At 53.8% G+C, this 13866-nt stretch overlaps 1 protein-coding gene across 7 annotated transcripts in view; it reads left to right on the forward strand.

Moving 5' to 3' along the window:
• ndrg2 (NDRG family member 2) overlaps positions 1–13866 on the forward strand; it is a 127448-nt gene that overhangs the window by 71633 nt on the left and 41949 nt on the right. For 6 of the 7 annotated variants that reach the window (XM_059951578.1, XM_059951576.1, XM_059951577.1 and 3 more), the window contains 5 exons: positions 550–591; positions 6187–6292; positions 7290–7410; positions 10895–10957; positions 12380–12440. In XM_059951578.1, coding sequence (XP_059807561.1) covers positions 550–591; positions 6187–6292; positions 7290–7410; positions 10895–10957; positions 12380–12440 — 393 coding nt within the window. Of the gene's footprint in view, positions 1–549; positions 592–4371; positions 4868–6186; positions 6293–7289; positions 7411–10894; positions 10958–12379; positions 12441–13866 lie in introns of those variants that run through there. The other variant, XM_059951582.1, reaches the window with a different exon arrangement.

The following is a 13866-nucleotide window of genomic DNA, read 5'->3' on the forward strand; positions in this document are numbered from 1 at the left end:
GGAGAGGGAAGGGGAGAGTGTTTAGGGTTGTGGAGGGAGAGGGAAGGGGGAGAGTGTTTAGGGTTGTGGAGGGAGAGGGAAGGGGGAGTGTGTTTAGGGTTGTGGAGGGAGAGGGAAGGGGAGAGTGTTTAGGGTTGTGGAGGGAGTGGGAAGGGGGAGGGTGTTTAGGGTTGTGGAGGGAGAGGGAAGGGGGAGGGTGTTTAGGGTTGTGGAGGGAGAGGGAAGGGGGAGAGTGTTTAGGGTTGTGGAGGGAGAGGGAAGGGGGAGAGTGTTTAGGGTTGTGGAGGGAGAGGGAAGGGGGAGAGTGTTTAGGGTTGTGGAGGGAGAGTATTTAGGGTTGTGGAGGGAGAGGGAAGAGGGAGAGTGTTTAGGGTTGTGGAGGGAGAGGGAAGGGGGAGAGTGTTTAGGGTTGTGGAGGGAGAGGGAAGAGGGAGAGTGTTTAGGGTTGTGGAGTGAGAGGGAAGAGGGGAGGATGTGAGAGAGGGAAGAGGAGGAGAGGTTTGTGCAGAGTTAGTGACCCCTGTCTAATCCACTCCCCTCTCTCTGCAGGAAGCCACCATCGCTGCTGCTATCCTCCTGGATCAAGGGCAGGTCAGTCCACCTCGCCAGCGTCCCAGCTCCCTCCCCTCCCCTGCTCCGATGACATAGGGTCCTAGTGAATCTCTGGCCAGGGGAGGGGTTTCGCTGAGGGGGGAGAGTGTCCGTGGACTTTAGGGATCCTGTGGCCGGGAAGAGTGTGGAATGAGCGATGTTGTGAAGGGGTTAAGCTGTTTCCCGGGAGATGACTATGTCTCCAACTGCATGCTGACTGGAATTTGTGTGTGTGTACATCAGCCTCCCTTGGCATCAGGTCCCTCTCAGATGCCACAGACCCTCTGCTCGGGCCCCTTTTATTCCTGCCGGATTCTAGGTCCGGTTCCTTCCCCCTGCTAGGATACGGAATTCCTCGCCCAGGGTCCTGGCGGTGTGCGTGTTTAATCAGGCTGTAATCCGCAGAGCCTTAACTAGTAATCCAGTCACAGCTGCCTGCGCGAGAGGTCAGCGTGACTTTGTGCCTGTCTCGAGTTCTGCTTCCCCACTTCCCCCCCTCGTCCTGCCCTACCCCACTCTCCCCTCTCTGATCACCCTGCTGATGCTGTTACCTTGCGGTTCGAGGTTCATTCAGGGGCGCCGACCACCTAGTCTGGCCGTGGCTGGGGAGGGGTTAACCCCCTCGAGGCCAGCGGACCGAACTGTGGTGGGGAAGAGGGAATGAGACAGCACTGAAGAGGCTCAGAGTAGAGAGGATCGAGGGTGGGTGTGGAGGGAGGGAAATGTGGACCCTTCCCCACTCACTCTCACCCTCCCCCCCTCCTCTCTCCACCTCCCTCGCTTGCCTCCCCCACTATCCTCTCTCCCCTCCTCTCTGCTCTCTTCTCTCTCTCCACGCCTCACCCCTCCTCCTCCCGTCTCTTCCTACTGCACCTCTTCCACTCCCCAGTCCCTCCCCTACCTCCCTCGATCCCCTCCTCCTCTCCCCATTTCCCCAGACCTCCATCTGCCTTCTGCAGCCCTCACAAACCCCTGCGCCCCCTTGGCCTCTCCATCCCTCTCCTACACTCCTCACCCCAACGCTCCCCTTCTCTCTCTGTACCTCCACCCCTTTCCCTCTCCCACCTCCACCCCTTTCCCTCTCCCACCTCCACATCTACCCTCCCTCCCTCACACCTTCCCCTCTCTATCCTAATACTCCCTCTCTCCCCCCACATCTCCCATCTCTTCACCCCCATTCTATCACCCCCCTGCTCCATTGCTCCCATCTCCCCCAGGTCTCCCTCTCTCCCCCCACCCATCTCTCTCTGAAACCCCCTTTACCCCTCCCTCTCTCCCTCTTTACCTCTCATCTTACCTCCACCCCCATACTATGTCCTCCTCCCTTCTCCCCTCCCTCCCTCCCCAGGTTTCCCTCTCTCTCAAACCCTCTCCTTCAACCCCTCCCTCACTCCCCCACACCTCCCATCTCACCTCCACCTCCCCTATCACACCCCTTCCTCCCTGCCCCACCACTTCCCCATCTCTCCCTCACCCCTCTTCCCACTCCAGATCGCGCCCTCAACTCATACCTCCCACCTCCATGACCTCTCCTTCTCCCTGACCCGCCACTCTTCCTCTCTGTCCCCCATCCCTTTCCCTCGCTCCTCCAAATATCAGCCTACCTCTCATCTCCCTCTCACCCCGGTATCTCTCCTCCTCCCCGTCCCACTGCTCCCACTCACTCCCCATCCCTCCTCCTCTTTCCCTCAATCCTCCCCTCCCTAAACCCTTCGCCTCTCTCTCTCACACCTCCCAACTCTCCTCCCTTCCTCAATGCCTCTCCCAGATCCCTCCCACTCTCTTCCCCACACCTCCCCTTTACCCCACATCTATCCACCTCTCTCTTCCCTCCCCACACCTCTCTCTGCCTCTCCCCTCTTTCTCCTCTCTCTCTCTCTCTCTCTCTCTCTCTCTCTCTCTCTCTTTCTCTCTCTCACATGTGTACACACCCCTCACCCCTCATCTCCTCTCTCCCATCCCCCTCCCTCCCACTCCCCCACCTCCTGGAATAAAGCTGCCCTACTCATTTCCATCGGACAGGGAATTGAGAGGTACGGGGTGGGTGGGGGGGTGGGTTTGTCACTGAACAGAGTTGCGGTCCGTCCAGTATGGAACAGTAAACCTCAGGAACTTGTCCCTCCCCGACCACCCCACTCTCTTCCCCTGTGAGATGGAGTCATGCACAGACCTCCTACTGGGAAAGGGCTGGGGTCTCCTGGGACCTCCATTGATATTATCTCCCATCTGAGGTGGGAGTGGGGGCTTTGGCAGGTTGGCTGTGGGAGCATGTGTTTCCTCCTGTGGGAGAACCTAGAGCCAGGGATCACCGTGTAGAGGAAGGAGGGGAGGGTGAAGAGGAGGGAAGAGATGGGGAGGAGGTGAGAGAGAGAGAAGGAACCATAGAACATTACAGCACAGAAACAGGCCTTTTGGTCCTTCTTGGCTGTGCTGAACCATTTTTCTGCCTAATCCCACTGACCTGCACCTGGCCCAAATCCCTCCATACACCTCTCATCCATGTACCTGTCCAAGTTTTTCTTAAATGTTAAAAGTGAGCCCACATTTACAACTTCATCTGGCAGCTCATTCCACACTCCCACCACTCTCTGTGTGAAGAAACCCCCCCCCCAATGTTCCCTTTAAACTTTTCCCCCTTCACCCTCAACCCATGTCCTCTGGTTTTTTTCTCCCCTAGCCTCAGTGGAAAAAGCCTGCTTGCATTCACTCGATCTGTACCCATCATAATTTTATATACCTCTATCAAATCACCCCTCATTCTTCTACACTCCTGGGAATAAAGTCCTAACCTATTCATCCTTTCTCTGTAACTCAGTTTCTCAAGTCCCGGCAACATCCTTGTAAACCTTCTCTGCACTCTTTCAACCTTATTAATATCCTTTCTGTAATTCGGTGACCAAAACTGCACACAATACTCCAAATTCGGCCTCACCAATGCCTTATACAACGTCACCATAACATTCCAAGGAAGGAGAGAGGGTGAAGAGAAGGGGGAGAGAGGGGAAGGAGGGAGAAATGGGGAAGAGGAGAGAGGGGGAGAGGGTGAAGAGGTGGGGAGAGGAGGGAAGGAGGGGAGGAGAGAGGAGGGGAGGGTGAAGAGGAGGGGAGAGAGGGAGGAGAGAGGGGGAAAAGAGGGTGTTAGGGAGAAAGGGATTGCAGGTAGAGAGGGAAAGGCAGATGAAGGAGTGAGGAGGGGTAAGGAATGAGAGAGGGAGAAGCAAGGAGAATGAGAAGGTGGGAAGCAGGGTTGACATTACGAGGAGGTTTGTTGTGATCCTGTTGAACAGGGAAAGCAGATTGGGGAGGGGCCGAGTGGTCTTTAATCCTGCCCATAATCAGTGTGTTCCTGCCCAGACCTGGTTTGGCTCCCCACGTGACTCTAGGTTAGGCCTGACCGATGCGTGTTGACCCCTTAAATGCCCTTTGACATTGCTGACCTGGTCAAGGGGCAAGGAGGGGTCGGGGGAATAAATGCTGGCTTTGACTTTCAGGGTCGCGGGCTTGATTCTGCAGCTAGTGTTTCTGGGCAAATCTCCTGACCTGGCTCCCCCTCAGGTGGTTCAGGGGCTGAGTGGTAGGGCAGCCGAGGAGGGAGCCCTGTTCGTGGGGTGGGGTGGGGTGGAGTGAGGCCTGAGGTGGAGAGTGGGAGTCGTGGAGGGCTGCAGTGGGTGTGGAGGGTAGGAGTTGAGAGTGAGGGGGGATAGTGCAGGAGTTCTGAGGGAGGGAGAAGTGGAGAGAGGAAGAGGGGGGTGAGGGAGGAGTATTGAGAGAGGAAGGGGAAGAGGAGGGAGCTGTGTATTCAACTGGGAGCCGAGACCTATATTTCAGACCCTGTGCGACAGAGATGGGAGATGTGAATGGTGTCTGCCCACTCCCCTCTCCCCACTACAGTGTCCCACGCAGTTTGGTAGGGGTGGGGGCGGATTTAGGGTGAAAACAAGGTCCAAGGAGTCACCATCGCACTGTCCCTGAAACCTGGGCCATTCCTGACCCAGAGAGTGGTCCCGGGCCTGGAACCAATCAGTAGGCTGGGGGGAGGAGACTGAGGCTGGTTTACTGACGTGTGTGTGTGTGTGTGTGTGTGTGTGCGCGCGCGCGCGTGAGTGAGAGAAGGCAAGGGAGACAGACGGAGAAGGAAGCTGAGGAGAGAGAGGGAGAGAAAAGGAGAGAGAAAGAGAGAGAGAGAGGGAGAGAGAATACTCCCTGCATTAACTATTTTGTCACAGCCAAGACTTCATCCCTCTTCGTGATTACGATGTTGGAACGCTGGTCTGGGGTGAGTACGACACCCCTGGACTTGGACTGGGGCAAGGGAAGGCCCCCCTCCTCACCATCTCCCCTATAAACTGCCCTTCGGTCTCCTGGATGGGGCGGGTAGTGACTGAGATGCTGAGAACACTCGGTGACCTTGTACTGTCCTCTGGTTTTCCAGAGAATGGGGAGGAAGGGGGTTGGTGGGGTGGGGGGGGGGCAAGGGGAGCTCTCCCCCTCCCACAGGCCTTTTCTCAAGGGGTTGTCCGGTGGGAGGAGTCGCGAGTTACCACAGGGAACCGGCAGGCAGGAGAGCAAAAACCTGCTGCGGGGAGGGGGTCTCTGGGGAGGGAGACTGGCAGATGGGATCGATTGGCATGCAGGGGTGAGGCAGAGAGGGACAGAGAGAGAGACACGGGAGAGAGGTGATCAGGGATGGGGGGAAGGGGAGAGCGAGATGGGTAAGAGAGAGGGATGGGGAGAAAGAGGGAGGAGGGACAGAGATATAACAGTTGTGGGAAGAGAGCGAGGGGGCCAGAAAGAGAGGGAGGAGAGGTCAGAGGGACAGACAAGTAAAAGAAGAAAGAGAGAGATCTGGGGTCAGGGTGAGAGGGATAGCGAGAAAGGGGGAAGGGAGAGGGAGGCAGGGACAGGGAAAGAGAAAGAGTAAAAGAGGGTGGGGAGAGAGAGAGAGAGTTTTTGATGAAAGGTGAATTAAACTCCTGGGATAAGCCGATAGTGAGAAGTGACTCAGGGAAAATCGACTTGCTGTTTGAGATGGTCAATCAACCTTCAGAGGGGAATGTCACACCAGCAAGCAAATTCCCGGCTGGATGTGGTGGAGAGTGGGTGTGTCCAGGAGAGAGGGAGAGGGAGAGAGAGAGACAGACAGTCAGAGTGAGATGGAGAGAGAGCAGCAGAGAGGAAAGAGATGCAGGGGGAGAGAGAGAGAGGGAGACAGCAGTACAGAGTAGCAATAGCAGTGAGGAAAGAGATGCAGGGGGAGAGAGAGAGAGGGAGACAGCAGTACAGAGTAGCAATAGCAGTGAGGAAAGAGGTGCAGGGAGAGAGAGCAGCAGACTGGAAAGATGCAAAGAGCAGGAAGGAGAGAGAGGGAGTGAGTGAGTGAATGAGACAGATGGATGAATTTATAAGGCCAGCTTTTCCCTGCTATCAGCTTAATTCCCTCACCAATTATATTTCTCTCCCTCTCTTCCTTTCTTCCATCTCTATTCCTCTCCCTCTTCCCTTTCTCCTCCCGTTCTCTCTCCGCCTCCATCCACTCTCTCCTTTCTCTGTCCCCGTTTGCACCCCAACCCCCTTTCCTGCTCTTCCTTTCCCCAGGAGTATGATGTGGAGACTCCCTTTGGGTCTGTGCACGTGACCATCCACGGCTCCCCCCGGGGAAACCGCCCCGCTATCCTCACCTACCACGACGTTGGACTGAACCGTACGTGGGGAAAGCGCTGGGGAGGGGCAGAGGGGAGGGAGCAACGCAGGAGGGGTGGCAAGGGAGCCGTGCTGGCGATGGGCAGTGGGAAGGGGGTGCCAGGGAAGGGATGGTGAGGGGGGAATAGGAGCGAGGTGGGTTAGTGATGGTGATTGATAAGTTCGTGGCCTAAGGTAGAAGGAGTCAATTTTAGAAAACCTAGCATATTTATTTTTCAACATAGTCCCCTCCTACATTTACACACTTAGTCCAGCGGTCATGGAGCGTACGGATCTTGGACCTCCAGGAAGTGTCCACAGCAGGGATGATTGATAAGTTCGTGGCCTAAGGTAGAAGGAGATGAATTATTAACTTCAAACTTTCTGTATAGTCACTTGAAGAGTTGAACTGCATGTGCATGTAACGAGAGCTGTATAACTCATCTCCTTCTGCCTTAAGCCACAATCTTATCAATCACCCATGGTCACTTTCTGGAGGTCCACGATCCGTACGCTCCACGACCGCTGGACTAAGTGTGTAAATGTAGGAGGGGACTATGTTGCAAAATAAATGTGCTAGGTTTTCTAAAATTGACTCCTTCTACCTTAGGCCACAGACTTATCAGTCACCCCTTGTACAGCACTATGGGGGTACGAGCAAGGAGGAGGCACCGGGGGAGGGGCAGTGAGGAGGGAGCGCTGTTGGACAGTGGCCGAGGATGGAGCACCGCGGGGGGGAGGCGGCAGAGAGGGAGCACTGCGGGGTGGGGTGTATCAAGCAGGAAATACTGAGACGGGAGGTCACACGTCGATGTCGGAGGACCCCTGGGTTTGCCGTTTCAATTTGGAGTCCTGGTGGGACAAGAGGTTGTGGGCTGAGCAAAGTCTGGTCTGCAGGGTTAGGGGGGAGGGGGAGTTGGGAATTGGGGAAAGAGAGGAAAGGGGTGTGTGGAGGGAGGTTTCCTTCCTCCCTCACGGACTCATGGCCGTCTTCTTCCTACACCCCCTCCCCTGCGCAGATAAGACCTGTTTCAACAGCCTCTTCAAATTTGAGGACATGCTGGAGATCACCAAGAACTTTGTTGTATGTCACATCGATGCTCCCGGGCAACAGGAAGGAGCCGCCCTTTTCCCCACTGGGTGAGTAAGGCCCAAACCCCAGGGCCCAGATTTGGATCCCGCCCCAATCTCCGCCCTCCCAAACACAGCTTCCGCTCACCCCATGGAGGGAGCAGAACACAGTTGCCCTCGGCCCACTGACTCCCCGTCCTTTCCCTCCTGCCTACTTGTGGGTCGGAATCCCTAAGTAGGCCTCACCCCACCGACCCTGGCCCACAGCCTGTGGAAGAAAGAGCGGGGGTCGGGGGCGAGGCCCAAATCGGAGTGTCGTCCACGGACCTGGAAGCCTGAGGTGAGTCCCGAGTCGGCACTGGGGAGATTCTTGTGCCATGGACTCCAAGGAAGGTGGCAGGCCTGAAACCTGGCTAATTTTGGGAGCCCGGAAATATGCCCACCCATGTGGATTACTACCGTCTCATGTACAGAGAGAGAGTCAAAGATAACTACAGAACACAAGCAAGCACTTCAACCCTTCTAGTATATTACAAGTACTATCTACTTCTACTAATGCTAGAGCCTCCATACCCCAGCCATCCATATATCTATCCAAGCTTCTTCTGAATGTTACCAATGGACCTCCATCAACCGGTCCACTTGCAGGAAAGAATAATCCTCTCAGATTACCTTTAAATATTTCACCTTTCACCCTGAACCTATGACCTCCAGTTTTATTCTCACACAACCTGATGGGAAAATGGAGCTTACAAGCAGTCACCCTATCTATACCCCTCACTGTTTTTCAAAGTTCGAAGTAAATTCCACATTGAGATTAATTTTCTTGCAGGCACTCGCAGAATTACATGAGAATCGATGAATGGCTGCACCTAACCGGATGGGCAAACAAACCGTGCAAATTTAAAAAAAAAGAGAACAAAATAAACATACACACAATAAATAATCAAGAACATGAAGTGTCCTTGAAAGTGAGTCCAGGGTTTCTGGGAACAGATCAGTGTTGGGGAGAGTGAAGTTATCCCTTCTGCTTCAAGAGCCAGATGGTTGAGGGGTGTTTCTGAACTTGGAGGTGTGGATTCAGAGGATGCCGAGCCTTCTTCCTGATAGCAGCGGGGTGCGGGGACTGCGCTTTCCTGTGACAGCGCTCCGTACAGATGTACTCAATGCCGGGGGAGGCTTTATCCTTGATGGTCTAGTCCGCATCCACTACTTCTTGTGGGCTTTCCGTTCAAGGGCGTTGGTGTCTCCGTACCAGGCTGCGATGCAACCAGTCCATGTCCTCTCCACCACACGTCTATAGAAGCTTGTCAAAGTTTTAGATGCCACGCTAACTCTTTGCAAGCTTCAAAGAGAGTAGAGGCGCTGCTGTGCTTCCTTTGTTACCGCACTCACGTACTGGAGCCAGGACAGACCCTTTGAAATGATAACACCGAGCAATGTTAAACCTGCTGGGGCTCTCCACCTCAGATCCTCCAATGAGGACTGGTTCCCTCCTCCTGTGGTCGATAATCAGCTCCTTGGTCCTGCTGATATTGAGTGAGAGGTTGTCATTGTGGTGTCACAGCCAGATTTTCAATCTCCCTCCTAACCTTTCATTTGGACAACAGAGTCATCGGCAGACAAGTACAACATGGACACTGTGCTCAGCCCACAGTCGCAGAGCAAGTGGAGCAGGGAGCCTCATGCTGCACCTGCGCTGAGGGCGGTTGCGGAGAAGTTGTTGGCAATCCGAACTGGCTGCAAGTGAGGAAGTTGAAGATCTAGGTCTTGGAGCTTATAAATTAGTTTTGAGGGGATGATCGTATTGAATGCTGAGTTGTAGTCAATGAAGAGCATTTCTTTCTGTCCAACCGATGCAGGGTTGAGTGGAGAGCGTATAAAAGGGCATCTGCTGTCGACCTGTTGAGTTGGTAGGCAAATCTAAGCTGTTGCTCTGCTCTGTGCATGTACACCAACCTCCCTCCTGAAGTCTCGCTGAGGGAAATGCTGTTATGACGTACTGTGATCTCCACCTCACTCTGGTAGGCAGGATTAAATGCGTGGACTGCTTTCTAAACGGGGTGAGAATCCAGAGGCTCAGGATTCCTGCATGATTAAATTACACGTCGAGTCGGTAGTAAAGAAGACAAATGCAATAGACCAGAAGACATAGGAGCAAATTAGGCCATTCAGCCCATCGATTCTGTTCCATCCTTCAATCACTGCTGTTTCTTGTTAACTCTGTTTTCCTGTCTTCTCCCTATAAACCCCTCGTTGATCAAAACCCCTTCAATCTGTGCTTCAAATACACCTATTGACGTAACCTCCTCCTCCCGTTATGGGAACAAACTCCACAGATTCACAAGTTCCTCCTCACTGGCATTATAAAGGATTATCCCTTTTTTCTGAAGCTGTGCCTTTGGATGCCAGACTATCCCACGGATGGAATCATCCTCTCCATGTTTGCTCTACCCAACCTTTCCAGTACCATGCCGGTTGGCATTCGATGTCAGTATTCCGTAAGTGGAGAAAACCTGCTGAAAGTATTTGAGAGGATTGCTCAGACTGCATCCGGACTATTGTGAGCCATTTTGGGCCCTGTATCTAAGAAAGAAAGTTCTGGCCCTGGAGAGAGTGCACAGGAATGTTTCTGTAGATGAAAAGCTTAATGTATAAGGAGTCTTTGACGTCTCTGGGCCTGACCTCGACAAGAGTAGGATGGTGGGAGGGATCGTTTTGACACCGATCGGGTACTGCTAGGGCTGGATACAGCAGATGTGGAGAGGAAGATTGGGCCATGAAGGAAAGAGACTACAACCCAAGAGCATTTCAGAGTCTAAACCTGTCCCTGGGACAGTGAGGAGGGAGCCTCACCCTGTGTCTGACCCTGTCCCTGGGAGTGTGTGACGGGACGGTGTGGAGGGAGCCTCACCCTGTGTCTGACCCTGTCCCTGGGAGTGTGTGACGGGACGGTGTGGAGGGAGTCTCACCCTGTGTCTGACCCTGTCCCTGGGAGTGTGTGACGGGACGGTGTGGAGGGAGCCTCACCCTGTGTCTGACCCTGTCCCTGGGAGTGTGTGACGGGACGGTGTGGAGGGAGCCTCACCCTGTGTCTGACCCTGTCCCTGGGAGTGAGTGACGGGACGGAGTGGAGGGAGCCTCACCCTGTGTCTGACCCTGTCCCTGGGAGTGAGTGACGGGACGGAGTGGAGGGAGCCTCACCCTGTGTCTGACCCTGTCCCTGGGAGTGTGTGACGGGACGGTGTGGAGGGAGCCTCACCCTGTGTCTGACCCTGTCCCTGGGAGTGTGTGACGGGACGGTGTGGAGGGAGCCTCACCCTGTGTCTGACCCTGTCCCTGGGAGTGTGTGATGGGACGGTGTGGAGGGAGGCTCACCCTGTGTCTGACCCTGTCCCCGGGAGTGTGTGACGGGACGGTGTGGAGGGAGCCTCACCCTGTGTCTGACCCTGTCCCCGGGAGTGTGTGATGGGACGGTGTGGAGGGAGCCTCACCCTGTCCCTGGATGATGGGATGGTGTGGTTTTAGCCTTTGATGTGTGTTTTTCTCCCAGGTACCAGTACCCTTCGATGGAACAGCTCTGTGAGATGTTAACCTGTGTACTACAGTACTTCAAGTAAGTTTTGTCCGGTGCTGCATCCAAGCTTTTCCCGAGCCGCTCTCTGGCCACCTTTATCCACAACTGGCTGATCACCTCTCGTCCCTGATCCCCTGCTCTCCAGAGGCTGTAAAGGCAGAGGAATTCCTGGAGTGGTCACAGGAGAGAGCTTGGTCCCATGGAGATCTGGACCAGAGAGCACCCTTTAAAGATGGAAGGGGTTGGGGGAGTCTGAGTGCTGAAGTAGGCGGGTAACTGGTGAGGATATATCCTCACTGAGGGGTAGAGGGCTGAGGAGGCATCGGAATGAAGGAAGTCAGCAAAGGAATGAGAGTTCGGGGGTGTGGAGAAAGAAGGGGTGGTGAAGAAGGGGGAAGAGAGGGGTGTGGAGATAGAAAGGTGAGTGAAGAAAGGGGTGAACTGAGGACAGAGATAGAGAGAGGAAGCTGAATGGAGATAGGCTGTGGAGAGAGGGTGGAGTGAGGTGAGGGGCATTTGGAAGGGAAGTGAGAGAGAGTGAGGGAAGGAGGAATGGAGGGTGGGGTTTGAGGAGAGAGAGGGAGTGGGGAGATGAGTGGGAGTGAGGAGAGGGAGGGGAGTGGAGTTAGAAGGTGGAGTCGAGAAAATAGAGGAGGTAGATAGACAGAGGAAGAAGGTAGGGAGGAAAGTGGTGGGGAGAGGGAGGGGTAGTGAAGCAAGAGATGAGTTGAAGAGAGAAAGAGGGAGGAGATGGAGAGAGATGGAGGGGATGAGGTGAGGAGGAAGGGTGGTGAAATGAGAGCATTTGTGCAGTTAGAGTAAGTGAAGGATGAGTGGAAAGAGAGGGAGAAGTGCTGGGACTCAAACGAGAGAAAGTAAGACATAGGGAATGAAGAGAAAGGGGACTGGAGGGGTGTGGAGGGAGAGTAATGGGTCGAAAGAGAGCGGTTAGGGCAAAGGTGGGGTAATCAGATTGCGAGTGAGAGTGGTGGGGATATGGGAGAAGAGAAGGGGATGATAGGGAGGGAAAGGAACAGGTGAAAGGAGGAGAGGGAGAGAATTTCCTCTCCTCTCCCACCCTCACACCCCCCCCCCCCACCCATGTGCTCTTCCCTTCCAGAGATCCATCGACCTGTAGCTCCTGGTTTGGGTTGGGTAATGTTGGGGGGGGGGGGTGTTAATTCCCTGCAGGATCTTGAGGCTGATATTTTAACTCAGTAGGAGAATAGTATGAGGATCGGGCTCAGGAACGAAGGGTGGTGTCCTCAGTGGGAGGGGGATTCGGGGTAGAAAGGGGGGAGGTTCTCTCACTGCAGTGTGGAGGCTGACACAGAAGCCGAGAGTCAGGGCCACTACAAAGCTCAAATCAGCACGAGGAGGGTTTCTGAGGGGAATTAGAGTGGGCGATGAAAGATAACTATGGTGGGAAGGATATTTCAATCCGTCTGTCTCTCTCCCCAGCTTCCGGAGTATTATCGGAGTGGGAGTGGGAGCTGGTGCCTACATCCTGGCCATGTTCGCGGTGAGTCTTGCTGAGACGTGCGAATTTCTGTTCCTTCTCCATACCCCCGGCCCCTCGCCCACGACTCCTCACTCACTCCCCCTCTACACCCACCTACTCTCCCTCACCATTCCCACCACCCTCTCCCTCCCCCTTCTGCTCCATCTAAAAGGCACAGATAGCAGCCTCAGGGAACCTATATTGAGGCCCTGATTTTAAAAAAAAAGTGAGGTGCATGGTAGCTATAGGTGAGCAAATGAGGTACTTCAGGTGTTTAAGAAATGCAAGAGAACATTTAAGTAGGCATGCAGTTGCTCTAGCAGACAAGGTGAAGGAAGATATCAAGGTATGTGATGAGTAAAAGGATAACATGGCCGGCCAGTAGTGTTCAAATCCAGCTGGTTCCTTGCATGCAAGGTCGAGCGTCAAGCTAACCACTCAACCTTGTAAAAACAGACAATTGTTAAAGAAATGGCTAGGTTGCTGCCCAGTGTACCACCACAGCAGCAAAACGATGACAAGGGACAAAATTGGTCCTTTGGAAGTTCAGAATGGTATCTATGCACGGAGCCAAAAGAGATGGAAAGACCTTAAATGGATTTTTTGCCCCTGTATTTGCGCGAAAGATGGGCATAGAGTCTATAGAAGTGAGGCAAAGCAGCAAAGAGGTAATGAGCTCTATTCAGAGGCGGAGGTGTTTGCTGTCTTGAGGAAAACTGGTGTGGATAAATGTGATCCTTTGGACCCAGAGGGAGACTGGTGCAGAAGTTGCAGGAGTCCCAGCAGAGATATTTAAAATATCCTTAGCCACGTGTGAGGTGCCAGAGGCCTGGAGGATAGCCAATGTTGTTCTGCTGTTCAAGAGAGGCTCCAAAAATAGACCACAGAATTATTGGCTGGGGAGCTTGAAATCAGTTGTTGGAAAGTATTCTAAAGGACTGGATTTATGAGTATTTGGATAGGCAGGGACTTATTAGAGGTAGTCAATATGGCTTTGTGCATGGTAGGTCATGTCCAACCAATCTTTTTCAGGGAAGTTACCGGGAAAGCTGATGAAGGCAAGGTAGTGGATGTTGTCTACATGGGCCTTAGGAAAGCCTTTGACAAAGTCCCACGTGGGAGGTTGGTCGAGAAGGTTCAGTTGCTTGGCATTCAAGATGAGGTAGTAAATTGGATTAGACAGTCGGTCTGCGGGAGAAGCCAGAGCGTGGTGGTAGATGGTTGCCTCGTTGACTGAAGGCTCGTGACCAACGGAGTGCCGCAGGGATTGGTGCTAAGTCTGTTCTTGTTTATCATCTATATCAGTGATCTGGAGGACAGTGTGGTTGACTGATTTATGGGTGACATCAAGATTGGGGGTGTGGTGACAGTGAGGAAAGCTGTCTTGGCTTGTGGCGGGATCTGAACGAGTTGGAAAACGGGCTGAAAAATGGCAGATGGAATTTAA

The sequence above is a fragment of the Hypanus sabinus genome, chromosome 26 (assembly GCF_030144855.1).
Source record: "Hypanus sabinus isolate sHypSab1 chromosome 26, sHypSab1.hap1, whole genome shotgun sequence".
Lineage (NCBI taxonomy): Eukaryota > Metazoa > Chordata > Chondrichthyes > Myliobatiformes > Dasyatidae > Hypanus > Hypanus sabinus.